The sequence below is a fragment of the Aspergillus heteromorphus genome (genome assembly GCF_003184545.1).
Source record: "Aspergillus heteromorphus CBS 117.55 chromosome Unknown BO70scaffold_48, whole genome shotgun sequence".
NCBI classification, from domain to species: domain Eukaryota; kingdom Fungi; phylum Ascomycota; class Eurotiomycetes; order Eurotiales; family Aspergillaceae; genus Aspergillus; species Aspergillus heteromorphus.
Window position 1 is genome coordinate 13,124 of NW_020290453.1, and position 16,969 is coordinate 30,092.

General features: G+C 56.0%; 10 protein-coding genes across 10 annotated transcripts; 5 read left to right on the forward strand and 5 right to left on the reverse strand.

The window, feature by feature from the left end:
- Positions 1 to 232: 232 nt before the first annotated feature.
- Positions 233 to 2,801, forward strand: BO70DRAFT_324390 (M3 family metallopeptidase). Its single transcript, XM_025540617.1, has 3 exons — positions 233 to 1,781; positions 1,836 to 2,476; positions 2,550 to 2,801. The coding sequence occupies exons 1-3, from the start codon at positions 465 to 467 to the stop codon at positions 2,740 to 2,742; spliced, it is 2,151 nt and encodes a 716-aa protein (XP_025394639.1). The 5' UTR covers positions 233 to 464; the 3' UTR covers positions 2,743 to 2,801.
- Positions 2,802 to 3,006: 205 nt separating this feature from the next.
- On the reverse strand, positions 3,007 to 4,507 carry BO70DRAFT_419438 (BRcat and Rcat domain-containing protein). Its single transcript, XM_025547477.1, has 2 exons — positions 3,322 to 4,507; positions 3,007 to 3,264 (listed from the first exon to the last, which is right to left on the reverse strand). The coding sequence occupies exons 1-2, from the start codon at positions 4,285 to 4,287 to the stop codon at positions 3,130 to 3,132; spliced, it is 1,101 nt and encodes a 366-aa protein (XP_025394640.1). The 5' UTR covers positions 4,288 to 4,507; the 3' UTR covers positions 3,007 to 3,129.
- A 598-nt stretch (positions 4,508 to 5,105) lies between these two features.
- BO70DRAFT_390721 (uncharacterized protein) lies at positions 5,106 to 6,120 on the forward strand (the record flags this gene model as incomplete). Its single annotated transcript, XM_025546181.1, has 1 exon — positions 5,106 to 6,120. Exon 1 carries the CDS (start codon positions 5,146 to 5,148, stop codon positions 6,118 to 6,120), a length of 975 nt encoding a protein of 324 aa, XP_025394641.1. The 5' UTR covers positions 5,106 to 5,145.
- A 376-nt stretch (positions 6,121 to 6,496) lies between these two features.
- On the reverse strand, positions 6,497 to 7,526 carry BO70DRAFT_433225 (uncharacterized protein; the record flags this gene model as incomplete). The annotated part of the gene is made up of 2 exons (XM_025548396.1): positions 6,497 to 6,568; positions 6,816 to 7,526. The coding sequence occupies 2 exons, from the start codon at positions 7,524 to 7,526 to the stop codon at positions 6,497 to 6,499; spliced, it is 783 nt and encodes a 260-aa protein (XP_025394642.1).
- A 596-nt stretch (positions 7,527 to 8,122) lies between these two features.
- BO70DRAFT_400922 (uncharacterized protein) lies at positions 8,123 to 8,451 on the reverse strand (the record flags this gene model as incomplete). The annotated part of the gene is made up of 2 exons (XM_025546959.1): positions 8,123 to 8,278; positions 8,332 to 8,451. 2 exons carry the CDS (start codon positions 8,449 to 8,451, stop codon positions 8,123 to 8,125), a joined length of 276 nt encoding a protein of 91 aa, XP_025394643.1.
- A 766-nt stretch (positions 8,452 to 9,217) lies between these two features.
- Positions 9,218 to 9,814, reverse strand: BO70DRAFT_400923 (dihydrodipicolinate synthase family protein; the record flags this gene model as incomplete). Its single annotated transcript, XM_025546960.1, has 2 exons — positions 9,218 to 9,622; positions 9,707 to 9,814. The coding sequence occupies 2 exons, from the start codon at positions 9,812 to 9,814 to the stop codon at positions 9,218 to 9,220; spliced, it is 513 nt and encodes a 170-aa protein (XP_025394644.1).
- A 535-nt stretch (positions 9,815 to 10,349) lies between these two features.
- On the forward strand, positions 10,350 to 12,052 carry BO70DRAFT_366600 (aldehyde dehydrogenase ALDH). Its single transcript, XM_025544375.1, has 3 exons — positions 10,350 to 10,496; positions 10,548 to 10,747; positions 10,806 to 12,052. The coding sequence occupies exons 1-3, from the start codon at positions 10,366 to 10,368 to the stop codon at positions 11,990 to 11,992; spliced, it is 1,518 nt and encodes a 505-aa protein (XP_025394645.1). The 5' UTR covers positions 10,350 to 10,365; the 3' UTR covers positions 11,993 to 12,052.
- A 352-nt stretch (positions 12,053 to 12,404) lies between these two features.
- Positions 12,405 to 13,982, forward strand: BO70DRAFT_366602 (isopenicillin N synthase family dioxygenase). Its single transcript, XM_025544376.1, has 4 exons — positions 12,405 to 12,473; positions 12,540 to 12,725; positions 12,790 to 13,158; positions 13,250 to 13,982. Exons 1-4 carry the CDS (start codon positions 12,440 to 12,442, stop codon positions 13,663 to 13,665), a joined length of 1,005 nt encoding a protein of 334 aa, XP_025394646.1. The 5' UTR covers positions 12,405 to 12,439; the 3' UTR covers positions 13,666 to 13,982.
- Positions 13,663 to 14,408, reverse strand: BO70DRAFT_175560 (uncharacterized protein). Its single transcript, XM_025538393.1, has one exon. The coding sequence runs from the start codon at positions 14,305 to 14,307 to the stop codon at positions 13,912 to 13,914; it is 396 nt and encodes a 131-aa protein (XP_025394647.1). The 5' UTR covers positions 14,308 to 14,408; the 3' UTR covers positions 13,663 to 13,911.
- A 100-nt stretch (positions 14,409 to 14,508) lies between these two features.
- BO70DRAFT_366603 (fatty-acyl coenzyme A oxidase) lies at positions 14,509 to 16,918 on the forward strand. The gene is made up of 4 exons (XM_025544377.1): positions 14,509 to 14,927; positions 14,984 to 15,357; positions 15,406 to 16,072; positions 16,120 to 16,918. The coding sequence occupies exons 1-4, from the start codon at positions 14,562 to 14,564 to the stop codon at positions 16,798 to 16,800; spliced, it is 2,088 nt and encodes a 695-aa protein (XP_025394648.1). The 5' UTR covers positions 14,509 to 14,561; the 3' UTR covers positions 16,801 to 16,918.
- The last annotated feature ends 51 nt before the right edge of the window (positions 16,919 to 16,969 follow it).

Below are 16,969 nucleotides of genomic sequence, written 5' to 3' on the forward strand. Positions count from 1 at the left end.
GGGGAGGATCAAGAATCCGGATGGGAGAGGAGTGAGCAGCAGCAGCAGCAACAGCAGGTGGAGACGAAGAGCTCGGTCCCGGCGGTGTCCGCCCCAGGCAGCCGGAGCTACCGCCTCGGGCAGCTCACCCGCAGCTGCATCGCATCACCACCAAAGCCAACAAGAGCCACGTATCTCAACCCCCCCCCGCCTTGATCTCTCCTCCCATTGCCTCGAAACACCCTCCTGCCCTCCTGCCCCTCCATCCCCGCCACCATTACCTCCCCTCGCCGTCCCCCTTTTATCTACCCGCCCTCCTCGTCCTCCTCCTGGGCGTTCTCCTCGTCACCGTGGCTCCTCCGCTTCGCCTCTCCTCCCCCGCCTTTAGACTGTCCTCCGTCCTGAGCCATATCCGTGGCTCCAGACTGCCTGCCACCTCCCATCCGGCATTGACCAACCTCCGCCAGTCCCTCACCACCGCCAGCATGGCCCCCGAGAACCTCCGTCGCCCTCCCCAGGCCCCTCCCCTCTTCACCGCTACCGCCCAGTCCATCGTCGAGGATGCGAAGCGCCTCATCGAGACCTCCCGCAACGTGCAGGACCACGTCGTCGCCACCGTCACCCCCGAGTCGGCCACCTTCGACGCCGTCCTGAAACCCCTCGCCCACGATGAGAACAACATGGGCCTGGAATCCCACATCCTCAGCTTTTACCAGGCCGTCTCGACCCAGCAGGAGCTGCGCGACGCCTCGTCCAAGGCCGAGGAGCTGATGGATGAGTTCTTCATCGAAGCCGCCATGCGTGAGGACGTCTACAAGCTTGTCGAGGCCGCCCTGAACAAGAAGGAATCGCTCGACCCGGAGTCCAGCCGTCTGCTGGAGAAGGAACACAAGAGCTTCATTCGGAATGGTCTGGGTCTGCCCGCCGGCCCCAAGCGGGACCGCTTCAAGGAGATCAAGAAGCGTCTCAGTCAGATCAGCATCGAGTTCCAGAAGAACCTGAACGAGGAGAACGAGGGACTCTGGTTCACGCGTGAGGAGCTGGACGGCGTCCTGGAGGATGTCCTGGCCGGCTTGAAGAAGGGCGAAGGCGAGAACGAGGGTAAGCTGTGGCTGACCTTCAAGTACCCCGACCTCTTCCCGACCATGAAGTACGCCAAGAACCCCGAGACCCGCAAGCAGGTGATGATTCAGAACGAGAACAAGTGCAACCAGAACGCCCCCCTGTTCCGCGAGGCTATCATCCTGCGTGACGAGGCTGCCCGTCTGCTCGGATACCCCAACCACGCGGCGTTCCGCATCGAGGATAAAATGGCCAAGACGCCCGAGACGGTCAACACCTTCCTGGGTGACCTGCGCTCCCGGCTGACGGCTGGCGGACAGAAGGAGGTCCAGAGCCTGCTGGAGTTCAAGAAGAACGATGTGGAGTCCCGCGGGGAGACGTTCGATGGCCACTACTACCTGTGGGACCACCGGTTCTACGACCGCCTGATGCTGGAGAAGGACTACTCCTTGGACCAGCAGCTCATCGCCGAGTACTTCCCTCTCCAGACCACCATCGAGGGCATGCTGAAGATCTTCGAGGAGCTCTTCGGCCTCGTCTTCGTGGAGATCACCGGCGAGGACCGGAATGTGCTGGCGACGTCCGGCAAGGGCAGCGACATTGTCTGGCACGAGGACGTCCAGATCTTCAGCGTCTGGAACGATGAGGGCGAGGGCAGCGGATTCGTCGGGTACCTGTACCTGGATCTGTTCCCCCGGACCGGCAAGTACGGCCACGCGGCCAACTTCAACCTGCAGCCGGTACGTCTGACCACATTGCGTTCTTGATTGATCTTCACTGACTAGCAACTGCAGGGCTTCATTGATGCCAACGGCAACCGCCGCTACCCTGCCACGGCCCTGGTGTGCAACTTCACCAAGCCGACGCCGAAGAAGCCCAGCCTGCTGAAGCACGACGAGGTGGTCACGCTCTTCCACGAGCTGGGCCACGGTATCCACGACCTGGTCGCCAAGACGATCTACTCCCGGTTCCACGGCACCAACACGGTGCGCGATTTCGTCGAAGCCCCCAGCCAGATGCTGGAGAACTGGTGCTGGACCCCGTCGCAGCTGAAATCCCTCAGCCGGCACTACTCGACCCTGTCGCCGGACTACCTCACCGCGTGGAAGGAGAGCGCCGGCACCGCGGAAGCGCCCTCGGAGCACATCCCCGACGCCGTGATCGAGAACCTGATCCGCACCAAGCACGTCAACGACGCCCTCTTCAACCTGCGCCAGCTGCACTTCGGTATCTTCGATATGACCGTGCACCAGCCCGAGAGCCACGAGAAGATCAAGGAGCTGCCCATCTCGGCCACCTACAACAGCCTGCGCAAGCAGATCACCCAGATGGAGGGCCCGGAGAGCCTGGGCCTGGGCGACGAGTGGGGCCACGGCGAGGCCACCTTCGGCCATCTGATAGGCGGGTATGATGCCGGATACTACGGCTACCTGAGGTATGTTCTCCCTCTTCACCTGAAATACCAGCCACTACTCTCGAACCCGAAATACATTACTAACACCTCACAGCTCCCAAGTCTACTCCACCGACATGTTCTACACCGTCTTCAAGGACGACCCCATGAACCCCGCGGCCGGCCGTCGTTACCGCTACCAGGTGCTCGAGAAGGGCGGCAGCCAGGATGAGATGACCACGTTGACGGAGTTCTTGGGCCGTCCGCCCAAGACCGATGCCTTCTACAAGGATATGGGACTGGCTTAGATGGGTCGGGAATGGCTTGATGTGTGATGATGAAGTTACATTAAAATAGGAGTTTATTGAATATACTTACTTCCTCTTGATTCAATGGGTTGATGATGGTATGTAGAGAAAAGGGGGGGTTGATACCCCTGCAATAGCCTGGTGACCAAGCAGCCACAAGTCACGTGACAGGTTCTATACGTCCTCCAGGTCTCCCTGCTGCTCACATATTCTTCATTATCATTTTAAATTACCCTTAGTTATCAGGGGACATATTCTCTGAATCGGTCATCGAGAATCACTCGTTTGATGAAAGTTGACCCTTTCATTTACGCGGCCGGTATCTTCTTCTGTTTGCCTGCTTTCCACTGATCTGATTATGCGGTGGAGCGAGAGTACTCGGGATGCCTATATCTTGGTCAAGTGCCCGATATTCACGTTGCAGAAGATGACCTCCACTCCATTGTCCACATCCGCAACGTTCTGTCCAGGGCCTTCCACAGACATAGCAGAATTCGGCACCGCAGGAACAACTATTGTGGCCTTTCGTTAATGTTTCCATGACAACAGAATGAAGGGCCAGGATAAGACAAACCTTACATGGTTGCAACCATACATTCGCTCCACAACTCGCCAACAGACTAGGCATCGCTGCCACCCTTTCTGTTCAGCTGTAGCTAGGAGCTGCTGCATTTCAGTATCACTTGGACAATCACCAGTATGCGCTGGTTTCTTGCATTCCGTGCAGGTCGTGTGCCCGCAATCAGGGCATGTGGCTACCGCTCCCGAGATATACGAGGGGCCGATAAATGCAGAGCACTGGGATGAGTGACAATATGTTCTATCATGAGTCTCAAACTCAACCTTCTTTCTCTCGTACTGCTGAATAACGTCGGGTTTGAGAAATATCCGAGCCATGTTGATGTCAATGGTCTGCTTGCAGCAGCGCGGAGGGAACAGAGACTCATCTGCCATGGAGGTTTCGAAGAGAGCTTTCAGGCAGGAACGGCAATATTCATGGCGGCAAGGTGCGCGAGCAACATTCCATAGCTCCGTCTCCTCTCCACAGGCTATACAGCGACGCATTAGCGTCGATGACCTGGTGTGCCGGCGTGCCGCCATATTGGACGATTCGGCTAGGCCAATATTTGAATCTTCATCTTCGATATCGCTGGCATCGTTATAGCCCTCTTCCCAACCGGAAATATACTGAATCTGAAGTTTCCACAAGGTCTCCTCGTCCAGGATTGTTCTTTCCAAGCTCGACTGGCCATGGGATGCCATTCCATTACCAGCAGTGCCCTGATCTTCTTCGCTGACCTCGGCCAGGATCTTTCCATCGGCTCGAACGGCGGCTGCCATGCTCGTGGCCATCCGTCGATCGTAGAATAACCGGTCGGTGTCTTCCAACTCTTCAGTTTGCAATCGAAATGCGAGCTCTTCGTCCGTCTGGTCCCGAGACTTCCCTTTCGACGCTCGAAAGAACTCGCTGGCATCCTCGAGTTGCAGTTGAATGATCAGATCTGCGGATGCTTGATCCATTTCCAGTTGTAATATGCCTGCCATTGTGGATTATTGTTACAGGATTTGTCATAGCCTTGGTTTACGACAGAGGAGGTGAAAGGAAGGAAGCCTCGACTAGATGGCCGCTTTTTATCTTGAAGGACAACGGAGGTTACCCCGCCCTGAGCCATTCTATCTATTCCGGCATACATACAAGTTACGCGTTTGATGCCCTGTGCGGATATCTGGTCCCTTCCAATGGAATCGCTCCAACGGATGCCCCAACCATTTCTTTCTTTGAGGTTTGGACAATATATTTCTTTCGGATGAAAGATGACCATTTGGTCCACCAAAGATCGTGATATATCCGGAATGCCAGAGTGCGGGATGCAGTGAGATAAGTCAGCTTAACAAACAAAAGACCTTAGTCTTCTATATCCACTAAACTTCCGAAGCCACGTTTCTCATGCCTTGAACCGAATGTTGAGCTGCTCCTCGTACCTGAGTCCACCTTGCACCACTGTCCCGCGGCCAAGCTCAGATCGGTTAGGGCTTACGGCTCGAACTGGTCGCCATGACTCTCGGAGGGATTATTCATCACCATGATTGTTTCACTTTCACCATTCCAGGACATCGATCTGATTATTTTGGGCTCTAGTAGTCACCAGATATACTACACAGCCCCTCTCCACCGCTTAAACATACAAGCTCAACCAACTCCTGACACAAACGGTCGAGCATCGCGACCGTTGAACCCCAGCAATCGATCGGTATATCGGCATCCCGTACTCCGTACCTCCGACCCTACGATCGTACAAAAGATAACCCAATAATCCCAACTACATTCCCAAATATTCTCAATAATCTCACATTCACCTTCCCACCAACACCCGATCCAATCCATCCACCCACACACCCACCATGGACAAACCCATCACCACGGCCGAAGTGCCCCCTCAATTCCTACGATCCGCCTTCCTAGTCGGCCACATCCCTCAACGCGCCCTGGCCTCCGACCCGCGCATCTCCTACGCTCTCTACGTCCCGCCAGAACACTACAACCCTAATCCGCAGGCTATCCCCGACCCCAACCAGATCCCTCCCACCACCACAAAGAACAACAAACCCCCCCTCCCCCTCCTGGTCCACGTCCACGGCACATCCCGCAACCTGACCCCCATCCACACCACCCTCCCGGCCTTCGCCAACCGCACCCCCTGCGCCATCCTCTCCCCCCTCTTCCCAGCGAACCTCGCCCACCCCAACGACCTAGACTCCTACGCCCAGGTCACAGCCCCAACCCTCCGCTCCGACCTGGCCCTCCTCTCCATCCTCTCCGAGATCGCCCACGTCTGGCCGGGCATCGACACCACCAAGATCTATCTGATGGGGTTCTCGGCCGGCGGACAATTCGCGCACCGCTTCTTGTATCTCCACCCCGAGCGAATCGCGGCTGCGAGTGTCGGCGCGCCGGGACGGGCGACGATGCTGGATAGCGGGGTCGAGTGGCCTGCTGGGATCAAGGATGTAGATGAGCTGTTTGGACGGGGGGTTGACCGTGACGCTCTCAGAGATCTAGGAAGGGCTGGAGCAATCCAACTCGTCATTGGAAGTGAGGACGTGAAGGTCCACGGCGGAGATGAGTTCTGGGTGTGGGTGGGGGAGATGCTTGCGAAGAAGGGGGTGAGTGAAACTGGAAAGGGGGGGAAGGGGGTGAAGGTGCAGAAGAAGATGGATCATGGCAGGATGGAGAGTTTGTTGGCGTTGAAGAAGGGGTGGGAGGAGATGGGGATTCAGACTCGATTTGATGTTGTGGAGGGGGTCGCGCATTTTTCGCCGGGCGTGCAGGATTGTGTGCTTGCGTTTTTGGGGCCGTTGATGCGGAGGGGGGAGTAGGGCGGTTAAGGGCTGGCGGGCGTGGAGTGGAGGATATGGGGTTGGTGATGGGGAGGGGGGTTCTACTGGGGCGAGGGGTGGAGGGAGGAAGAAGATGGATAGATCGGGCTCGAGAAACATATTATAGACGTGTATCCAGTTGTCAGGCCTAATTGAGAAGCGGGGGGAGTTCTCCTTTGCCCCGGTGATCTTCGGTTGTCATTGAGGAAGTATTAGGAGCATCATCATGACAGCATTGTTGAATAATTCAACACTTGGTTTATCTCGAGCAAGGGCATCATTCAGAGAGGCCATATCATCTTGTCCTTGACGGTACTACATAAAGAAAATCAAATCATACACAAACCATCCACATATCAGTTGATCGTCTATGGCCTTAATCTGAGACCTTTCCTTCTGTGTCAGAATCCCCATACTTGGGCCTCTCCAGCACATCGCTAGGGCTGTCCTGTCCTGTCCAAGTCACAGTGCCTAGACACATCCAACCCAAAAAGAAGAACCGGAAAAACCTCAGATCATCCAGAAAGCAAATAGTCGAAAATACTCCTTTCGTCTTCCCGAAGCAAGACACGGGCAACACCCGATTCCTGTCCCCCTGAATCTGGATGGGCAGCATCATCACTTACTTGCTCGCTAGGCAAGACAAGAGCAACGCCCGATCCCTCCCCCCCTAAATAGGCAGCATTCCTTCTCACTGCCCTTCTCCAAGAGGAGACACGAGCAACACGCGATTCCTGTCTCTCGGGATGAGCAGCAAAATACCTCTCATCATGCTCCCGAAACGCAGGCATCACAGCCCGCGTATACCACGCATGAAGACCAACCAGGTCCGTCGCCCTCCAATGTCCCACGATCTCATCCGGGGTGACCTCCCACAGACAGAGATACTCCCCCACGAACTCATAATTGCTGGCCGGTCGGCCAAGGGAACGGCTTTCAAGTTCATCCCCGAGGGAAAGCGTGGGCAACTGAACAGCTCTCCGAACATTCGGATTAATGACGGTAACGGTCTTCTGGGACCAGTCACGCACACGACAGCGCACTTCGAATGGCCGGCTGGTGCAATGGATGAATGGGTTCCCGTCCCAGGTAAACATGTTCTTGTGCGCGGGTTCTGCTGCCCCTGTGCTCCCTCGGGTTTGAGCAAGGATATGCTCGGACAATAGCTCCGACCGCATGTGTTCGGTCTCCACGTTCTGGCATGGTGCACCGGAGAGGATCGTGCTAGTGGGGTGTTGGATTTTCTCGTATTCACACGCCCGCGTGATGAAGAGGGGTCTATTGAGGCGCTGGTTTGGTTGGGTCCATGGGTCGTGGTTTTTGGAGTTGGAGTTGGAGTTGCAGTTGGAGGCTGAGTCCCCGTACCGGACTCGCGCGAGATAGGCGTCTCCTAGCTCGATGGGCATCTTGGCTCGAAGGAACAGTAGGGGTGAGAGGGTTTCTTGAGTCTGAGGCTGAGTCTGGGAGAAATGAATGTGTTTTGGAAAAAGATGGGCTGGTGTTGAAAGAGAAGATGCAGGTATCCACTGAAAATGGATACCTTCGTAGCGAGAAGGTTGTCGAGGCAGCTTTTGAAAGAGTGTATGCCTCTGTCTTCTGAAAGGAGGGTGGTTTATGCGTGCAGGAGAGAAGGTGCTGAAGGTAAGAAGAAGCTTCAGAAAGCAAAGGGTCCGAAGACGCTGCATTTATACTACCATTATGACGTAAGGTGTATACTGTCCGCTTTGTACAGATACTGAGGATTCTTACCATATGAAGAAGTCACATTTAACCCCTACGGGTCATTCAGGGCCTTTCATCTCCTGCACGTCATCTATATCAGCAGAGCCCGTGTATTCCAATTCTCAGTATATCCCACTTCCGCCTACAGATTCATGGACGACGCATAGACTCCACCATAACGATCTCCATGGACGAGAATCTCCTCCATAAGGGATACGGGGGTGCAGCCGGGAATGGGGATGATTAGGGGTGTGCTAGGAAGACTGTTCTGGGCACACACCTAGGCAACAACTGTCTGGGGCTGAGTGACGCTCTTCTCCGTGGCGATCTGCTCGAGCTGCTCGACGAGCTCCAGGTTGAGGTGGAAGACATCCGGTTGGAAGCAAGGGTAGCTACGACGAGAGTCATCAGCCGGGATATCATCAAGAGAGCGCAGCTGGCCGGTTAGCTAGCCCCGAGACGGGGGCGAATACGCGACGAGAGAAATACCCGGTTCCGTGCAAGCCGCAGCGACGCCTTTATCCAAGGGATCGGTGGAGAACAGGGACTGTTGATCGATTGGAGGTAGCCATGTTTAAACGGTGATGGGCAGTCGCCCACCTCCACCATCACGCCTCTCATCACTATTTCATTCCAGAGCCAGCCCGCTTGTCTACATCACCTCCATCCTATACAAACCAAGTACATACGACCATAGGGTGTGGAGAACAGGGCTTCCCGTCCGCTCAGCCGTACTTAAGCCACACGCCGGGAGGTTAGTAGTTGGGTGGGTGACCACCAGCGAATCCCTCCTGTTAGTATGTCTCCTTCCATCTTTTTTTCATTGATCTTTATATTTTTTTTGCCGTTCAGCAGCTTCAGCCAGTTGTCCAGGCAGGCTCTCGGTTGGCTTCCCGCGCTAAGCCCGCCGCGGCAGGTCCTTCCCCTGCGCCCAAAAGGAAGGCGATTCCGCGGGGGTTCCCGATCGAGACTCCCGCTCTGCTCCTCCTCCGCCGCTTCCTTCCTCCGCATCTCCTATCCATCTATGGATCAATCATCTGGAGCTGGGGGTGCAGAGGCGGAGATCACCAAGCTAGACAGCCTACAGAACGGAACTAGTCCAGCAGTCAGCCCGTGCCTCTCGCAAGAGTCGATCGCTTACATGAATGATCTGCTGCAATGGTCCAACCTGCTAAGCTTCGATCCCCAGATACCTGGTGACAACAACGCCAAGGACGGAGCGCTGGACGCAAGTGATGAACCATCCGCCACCCACATGGCTTCCACCGATCGAAACTGGTGTCCCTCCGATGATAACACCCCAGGACACCCCGATGGCCCTCAATTTATCCCCGTCGGATATGCTGACAGACGCCCAATATCTACTACGGCATTGTCAAGACCATGTGATCTCCCGGATGATGGCGATACCCCTGGATCCGAAATCGCCATGGAAGATATTCAATGTGCCTTCCGCGGTTGTCACATCCCCCGAAGTGTCTTTGAGATATTTCACTCCCACCTTGCTGAGCTCCGCAATCCGTCGCGGGGAGAGCGTCAAGCCACTGGCAGCAGGGATAGGCGGTTGACTCGCGTCGCGAATTTCAGCCATCAGCTCCGTCAACTCTTCCACATTCAATGGGTCATAGAACGGCGGAACGACCATCACGGCGGCGGCACCCACTTGTGCTGCATGACGAGCCAGATCCACGGCCTCGTCGCTCGAAGGACTCCCAGTCCCTGACACGACGGGGACACGGCCTGCGGCGCATTCCACGCAGAGCTCCGTGAGTGTGTTGCGCTCTTCGCGCGTCAGGGTCGTGAATTCTCCAGTGCTTCCTTCGGGGACGAGGCCTTGCACGCCCGCAGCGATCAATCAGTCGACGTGGGCTTTGAGTCTCGGTGCGTCGATCTGAGTCTTATCGTCTGTGAAGGGGGTGATCAGGGCGACCATGATGCCGTGGAGGGCTGGTAGTTTGTCGGAGACAGTCATCCTGTGGGATGTGAGGATGGGTTCAGGCTTTCAGCCAGAGAATGATTCTTAACAGCGTGGTGAAGGATGAGTTTGAGATTCCAAGGTTCTTCTACCAGCGTCACCGACTTCTGCCTTCCATTTGCACAGACCAGATGTTGCGTGCTCTACACAACCTCATCATCACCATCGTGTTGTTTGGCATCACAACCCTACTTGCCCAAGTCGAAGAGGCACATCCCTCGGAACGCCCTTCCCTATCCGTCCATTCGGAAGGCCGTTCCGCCCGGCTGCGGGAGGCCCTTTAGCGCATCCACCGGCGCCCTACTAGCACGACTAGCCCTGTTTCCAACAGAAAGACGATCAGAGGTGAGGGGTAAATGCCACTATCTGATGCGTCCTATCGTCTTATCGCATCCTCAAGATCCCTCGGACACTGACAAATGCCAATTGCAAACCCTCCAGAATAGGAAGTTCTAGCCAAGGACCCTATAACAAGACCTCTACGCCTTCACGCCGCTATTCTTCGCAACTGTCCACTGGATTTTTCAAATAACGGGAAACTAAGCACCATGGCAGACGCTCTCTTCATCGACATCACCACCCCCAATGGCCGGCGGTATCAGCAGCCGACCGGTCTTTTCATCAACAACAAGTTCCGTCCGTCGTCAGGCGGACAGACAATCACTTCGCTTGATCCTGCGTGAGTCGCCAGTCCCTCGCTTGCGCCCCTCGTCGTCGTTAACATGTGCAGCACCGACGAGCCCATCGCCACCGTCCACGCCGCTACAGCCGAAGACGTCGACGCTGCCGTGCAAGCCGCAAAGGCGGCCCTCTCACACCCGTCATGGAAACTGCTTCCCGGTACAGAACGAGGCCAGATGATGGGCCGGCTAGCCGATCTGATGGAGCAGAACAGGGAGCTATTCGCGTCAATCGACGCGTGGGATAACGGTTCGTCTACCCGCCCACCGTATACACAAAGGCAACGGACACGACTGATGTCCAACAGGAAAGCCTTACCACGTGGCCTACGAGGAAGACCTCACGGAAGCCATCACCACCATCCGCTACTACAGCGGCTGGGCAGACAAGTCCTTCGGACAGACCATCAGCACTACGCCCCAGAAATTCGCGTATACACTCCGCCAGCCCATCGGAGTCGTCGGACAGATCATCCCCTGGAATTACCCGCTTTCCATGGCGACGTGGAAGCTTGGGCCTGCGCTTGCCTGCGGAAACACAGTCGTTATCAAGGCTGCGGAGCAAACGCCACTAAGTATCCTTGTTCTCGCGACGCTGATCAAGGAAGCCGGGTTCCCGGCGGGAGTAGTGAATATCATCAATGGGTATGGAAGGGAAGCTGGCGCTGCGTTGGTGCAGCACCCGCTGGTCGATAAGGTTGCGTTCACCGGATCCACCGCCACCGCCAGGGAGATCATGAAAATGGCGGCTGGGACGTTGAAGAATATCACCCTCGAGACGGGCGGTAAATCACCCCTGATCATTTTCCCGGACGCGGACCTGGAGCAAGCGGTCAAATGGTCTCATTTCGGAATCATGTCGAACCAGGGGCAAATCTGCACCGCGACGTCCCGGATCTTCGTGCACCGGAGCATCCTCGACTCTTTCCTCGCCAAATTCAAAGAAACCATCGAAACGACCTCCAAGATCGGCGACCAATGGGACTCAACCACCTTCCAGGGCCCACAGGTCACCCGGACCCAATACGAGCGAGTCCTCGAATACATCGACATCGCGAAGAAAGAGGGTGCGACAGTCCTCACCGGCGGAAAGTCCCACACGCCCACCGACCCCAAAAACGCAAAGGGGTACTTCATCGAGCCCACCGTCTTCACAAACGTCACGGACAACATGCGCATTTGCCAGGAAGAAGTCTTCGGGCCCGTGGTCGTCATCCTCCCCTTCGACTCGGAAGACGAGTCCGTCCGTCGCGCGAATGATTCCACCTATGGCCTTGGCGCGGCGGTCTTCACGAAGGATCTGGAGCGCGCGCATCGCGTCGCCGCGGATATTGAGGCCGGCATGGTCTGGATCAATAGTAGTCAAGACTGTGATCCACGGATTCCTTTTGGGGGCGTGAAGCAGAGTGGTATTGGGAGGGAGCTGGGGGAGGCGGGGCTGGAGGCGTATTCGTCGCTGAAGGCGGTGCATGTTAATTTGGGGAGTAGGCTTTAGGCTTTATCATTTACTATCTGGACTGTTGCTTGGTATATTGTCTGTGGGTGGGTATTTGGGGACATCTTTACGTTGTATATCTGAGTTGTCTGGGGGGGAAATATTGAAGACGAAGTAAGATATCCCTCTCCTATGCGAGGCGTGATATTTGGATTCACGCCTGATATGTATTCGGTTTCTGTTTCCAAGCGAGGTAGCTGGTTTTGACATCCAGTAGTCCTGGTGATGGTTTGATTCGATGGCTGCTCCTCATGGAATGGTATAATTGCACCTGGTCTCTAGATGCAAGATGCATGGTTCGGTCTCATGCAGGTGATGGTCCTTTGGCGCGGCGGATACCCCGCACTCTCGATCAAACACAGTCACTCTCCATGCTGTCCACAATTCCTCCCTCATCAAACACACCCACACCCCTTCATCCACCGGTTCGGTCATAATCGTGACAGGATGGTCACAGCACCCCCCATCATCGACTTTGAGCGTACGTCTCTGACTCTCACTTGGAACCCCGATCCATCCATACTGGTCGGTCTAATAACGGCAACAGCCTTCTACTCCACCGATCCCAACAACAAGGACCTGTTAATCCAGCAGATCCGCCACGCCTGCGAGAGACATGGCTTCTTCCAGCTCATCAACCACCAGATACCATCCGATCTCCTCCAAGCCATTCTTCACCAATCTCGCGAAGTGTTCGGCTTACCCCTAGAGGCCAAGGAGAAGTACAGCATAGGTCAGTCCAACCACACACAACTTCCAAAGAATCACCTGCCAGAAGTCAGCTAACTACCAAATAGATATCGAACCACGTAAACTCGGCTACGAGCGTCTCCGCGCCCAAAACTTCGAGAAGCGCGGCCTCGGCGACCTCAAAGAAGGATTCTACTTCTGTCGGGACCTACCTCCCGACCACCCCTCCATCGGGAGGTTCTTGCACGGCGTGAACAAATATCCCACGGAGCTTCACGATCTTGCAGCTTTCAGAAGGGTGGTGGGTGAGTATCAGGCCGCGATGGGAGAACTAGCCCGGAATATCATGCGAGTCATAGCGCAGAGCTTGGATTTGGAGGAGCATTGGTTCGACGACTTCTGTGCCGACTCGGCGAATATTCTGCGTCTGTTGCGGTATCCGCCCCAGGAAGTGGATGAGACGGGGGTTGAGCGAGGTATGGCCCTGGTTCTGTCCACTGTCCACTGTCCACTGTCCACTGTCCCTCCCACTATCCTCTCATCATATAAACTGACAGAAATACCCAGGCATCGGCGCCCACACCGACTTCGGCGGCATCACCATTCTCCTACAAGACGACACAGGCGGGCTGCAGGTCTGGGACCGCGAGTCTTCGCAGTGGGCGTCTGTCGTGCCCTTCCCGGGCGCGTTGGTCGTGAATCTCGGGAATCTGTTGATGCGGTGGACTAATGATCGATATCTGTCGAATTTGCATCGGGTGATCAATACTAGTGGGCGGGAACGATATAGTGTGCCGTTCTTTTGTACGGGGAATCTGGATTATACCGTGGAGTGTATCCCGGGGTGCAGGGCTGAGACGGAGGAGGCGAAATATCCGCCCATTACGGTGCAGGAGTGGATGGAGAAGCGGTATGCGGATACGTATGGGCAGGAGGGCGAGGGGGAGTTGTCGAGGGATGTGGGTCGTGCGGTGGATGGGTGAGGATTCGTGTAGTTGGGAGTGGGGGTTTCAGGTGATCGGACCCAGAAGCTGGTGGTTCATGCGAAGGATCAAGTGAAGAAATCTATAAGGAACTTGTGGCGGTACTATAAAACGAGAGCGGCCATTGTGACAGGACGAAGACAACATGAGATCACTGCGACTGATAGCCAGAAAGCCTCGATGAATACAACCTTCACATCAAAACAAACCCAGCCACAGTCCCAACTCCTCCACGCGCCTATCCAGCTATATACCTCTCCCTTCACCAAAAAGCGCAAGTTGATCCTGAAGAAATATCCGCGTATCCAAAGTCTCACCACCACGACTCGACATATACTTCGACAATCCAGCCGACTGGCAGCGACTGGCGGCCTGAATATACAGGCAGACCAGACATTTCACATGATCAGGCGGTAGACCCGGCATTCTGCCGGTGGTAGTCCGAATCCGGCAGGCGGGGAGTCGTGGCCATCCTCGTACCTCGGGCCATCCGACTGTGTTCGTTCTGTGTTGTCCTGTGATAGCCGATAATTCGTTATCAGATCGCGATCCAGTTGGCGCAGGGGCAGCCGGACCAGCCCCGAGGAACAGCTTGTGCAATGCTGCAGGTACGGATGACCCGGTCATTGGCACCCTTCCCATACATTCCCCCGGATTTGGGTCGGTCAGCCAACACCAGGCGCAGGGCCCCAGGCTGCCATCCCACGAGCCTCGGCTGTTACCGGATAGGGCAGGTCCGGCGCCTATCTCCTCGGCGGCGTCTCGACCGAATAATCGTCCCCGGAGGACCGCCGCTTATAACTCCGCCTCCCCCCGTCCTCGTGGCCTCACCCCCCGTTTCCCCCTCGTTTCCCCATCAATTGAACTCTCCACTCTGATTACACCCCGGAATCATCATGCCGTCCCCCCCTCCCGACTGGGTCAAGGCTTTGACCCCCGCAAACCCCCAGGGCTCGCAATTGCTCGACCAGGAGCGCGCCCAGTCCAACGTCGCGGTTGACCGGCTTGCCGAGTTACTTCACACAAAGGAAGCCCTCGACCGCCAGCAGCACCTCCTCTCCATCCTCCAGGCCGAGAAGATCTTCGATAAATCACAAAACCACACACAGGGCCGGACGGAGCGCATCCAGAGTTCCCTGGCCAAGGGGAAGCGGCTGCAGCAGTTGTCGGTTCAGCACAAGTGGTCGCAGGAGGAGTACCATGCCGCGAACGAACTGCTGGGAGAGCCTACTCCCTATGGTCTGCATGCCTCGATGTTTTTGGTACGTTTCAATCTTGCCACCGTTTCAGACTTGAAAACTAATGCATGTTTCCATAGGTCACCTTGCGGGAACAAGGAACCCCCGAACAGCATAAACTCTTCCTCGAGCCGGCGCAAAATTATCAGATACTGGGGTGCTATGCGCAGACGGAACTGGGGCACGGGTCGAACGTGCGCGGACTGGAGACCACTGCCACCTGGAACCCGGATGATAAGACCTTCACCATCCACTCTCCCACCCTAACCGCCTCCAAGTGGTGGATCGGTTCGTTGGGGCGCACTGCCAACCATGCGGTCGTGATGGCGCAGCTTTACATCAAGGGCAAGAACTACGGTCCCCATCCGTTCCTCGTTCAGATCCGCGATATGAGCTCTCACGAGCCGCTGGAGAATGTCTACGTTGGGGATATTGGGCCCAAGTTTGGCTACAAGTGAGTGTTGCATTCGTTCTTTATCAGAATCTCCGCTGACTTGCCCAGCACCATGGACAACGGTTTCCTTCTCTTCAACCAAGTCAAGATTCCCCACATCAACATGCTGGCTCGTTTCTCGCGCATCGACAAAGATACCAACGAGTACATGCGCCCGGCCTCGCCTTCCCTCGTTTACGGTACCTTGACGTGGGTGCGGTCTAACATTGTCCTTTCAGCGGGTGGTGTCTTGGCTCGTGGTGTGACTATTGCCACCCGCTATTGCGCTGTGCGGAAGCAGTTCCAGGACCGTGATGCTACTGGAAATGTGGGCGAGAACCAGGTCCTGAACTACAAGATGGTTCAGGTCCGCCTGCTGCCGCTGCTTGCGTCGATGTATGCTTTGCACTTCACCGGCCGGGGCATGATGCGGCTTTACCAGGAGAACCAGGACCGCATGAAGGCTGCCGCGCAGGCGGCACAGGAGAAGCGGGGCGCTGGGCCCGAGGAGCTCAGGGCTGGTGCTGACTTGCTGGCGGATCTTCACGCCACCTCCTGCGGCCTGAAGGCGCTGGCGAGTACGACTGCTGGTGAAGGTCTCGAGATCTGTCGCCGTGCCTGCGGTGGTCACGGATACAGCAGCTACAGCGGTATTGGACCGTGGTACTCCGACTACCTCCCCACTCTCACCTGGGAAGGTGACAACTACATGTTGACGCAGCAGGTCGCTAGATATGTAAGTGTACACTAGGCCATTTTTCATATCCCGACTGACAGGTCTAGCTCCTCAAATCCGCTCGTGCCGTTCTTTCTGGCAAGGGCGCGAACAACGACACCTCTCGCATCCTCCAGGCTTACCTGTCCCGCCGTGACATCGGTGCCTCATTCGACATCCTCGGAAACGACAGTGACATTGTTGACGCTTTTGCTTGGCGGACAGCTCACCTCACGTTTGAGGCGCTCAAGCACCGCGACGTGGAGAAGCGCTCCTGGAACAGCCTTCTGGTCGACTTCTGGCGCTTGTCCACCGCCCACTCGCAGTACCTGGTCGTGAAGAACTTCTACGAAGCGGTCACATCGCCGCAACTGAAGTCTGCCTTGGACCCCGAGACCACTACCATCATGCAGAGCCTCTTCCGGCTGTATGCCCTGCACACACTGGAGCGTGAGGCCTCGGAGTTCTTCTCATCCAGCGCCGTGACCGTCCGCCAGATCGGCCTGACCCAGAACACCGCCGTCATGAAGCTCCTCGATGAAATCCGGCCCCATGCCGTGCGCCTGGTTGACTCCTGGAAGATTCCTGACTGGCAGCTGGACAGCAGCCTGGGCAAGTATGACGGCGAAGTGTACCCGGATCTGTTCCGCCGGGCCAGCCAGGAGAACCCGGTCAATGACTTGGTGTTCGACCCGTACCCGTGGAACGCGGCTGTCCTCAAGAACAGCCCCCTGAAGAGCAAGCTCTAATGTGTCATGGTCTCAGCGTTTTCTTTTAGCATCTACTTAGATCTTGGGCTTCTTCATCTCTGGCTATGTTGGAATATATATGTAGACTATCTATAGACGAGAATGGACTCGTAAAGCTTCCATAGCATGTTGGTACTCAAGAAAGGCTATACGCTACCGGCAGAATTGC

Coding starts and splice junctions, on each gene's coding strand:
- BO70DRAFT_324390 (XM_025540617.1), top strand. CDS start 465: ATGGCCCCCGAGAACCTCCGTCGCCCTCCCCAGGCCCCTCCCCTCTTC. Junction 1,782..1,835: donor CCAACTTCAACCTGCAGCCG/GTACGTCTGACC, acceptor TAGCAACTGCAG/GGCTTCATTGATGCCAACGG. Junction 2,477..2,549: donor GGATACTACGGCTACCTGAG/GTATGTTCTCCC, acceptor AACACCTCACAG/CTCCCAAGTCTACTCCACCG.
- BO70DRAFT_419438 (XM_025547477.1), bottom strand. CDS start 4,287: ATGGCAGGCATATTACAACTGGAAATGGATCAAGCATCCGCAGATCTG. Junction 3,265..3,321: donor GAATGTATGGTTGCAACCAT/GTAAGGTTTGTC, acceptor CATTAACGAAAG/GCCACAATAGTTGTTCCTGC.
- BO70DRAFT_366600 (XM_025544375.1), top strand. CDS start 10,366: ATGGCAGACGCTCTCTTCATCGACATCACCACCCCCAATGGCCGGCGG. Junction 10,497..10,547: donor ATCACTTCGCTTGATCCTGC/GTGAGTCGCCAG, acceptor TAACATGTGCAG/CACCGACGAGCCCATCGCCA. Junction 10,748..10,805: donor AATCGACGCGTGGGATAACG/GTTCGTCTACCC, acceptor GATGTCCAACAG/GAAAGCCTTACCACGTGGCC.
- BO70DRAFT_366602 (XM_025544376.1), top strand. CDS start 12,440: ATGGTCACAGCACCCCCCATCATCGACTTTGAGC. Junction 12,474..12,539: donor CCCCATCATCGACTTTGAGC/GTACGTCTCTGA, acceptor TAACGGCAACAG/CCTTCTACTCCACCGATCCC. Junction 13,159..13,249: donor TGAGACGGGGGTTGAGCGAG/GTATGGCCCTGG, acceptor AGAAATACCCAG/GCATCGGCGCCCACACCGAC.
- BO70DRAFT_175560 (XM_025538393.1), bottom strand. CDS start 14,307: ATGGGAAGGGTGCCAATGACCGGGTCATCCGTACCTGCAGCATTGCAC.
- BO70DRAFT_366603 (XM_025544377.1), top strand. CDS start 14,562: ATGCCGTCCCCCCCTCCCGACTGGGTCAAGGCTTTGACCCCCGCAAAC. Junction 14,928..14,983: donor TGCATGCCTCGATGTTTTTG/GTACGTTTCAAT, acceptor ATGTTTCCATAG/GTCACCTTGCGGGAACAAGG. Junction 15,358..15,405: donor GGGCCCAAGTTTGGCTACAA/GTGAGTGTTGCA, acceptor TGACTTGCCCAG/CACCATGGACAACGGTTTCC.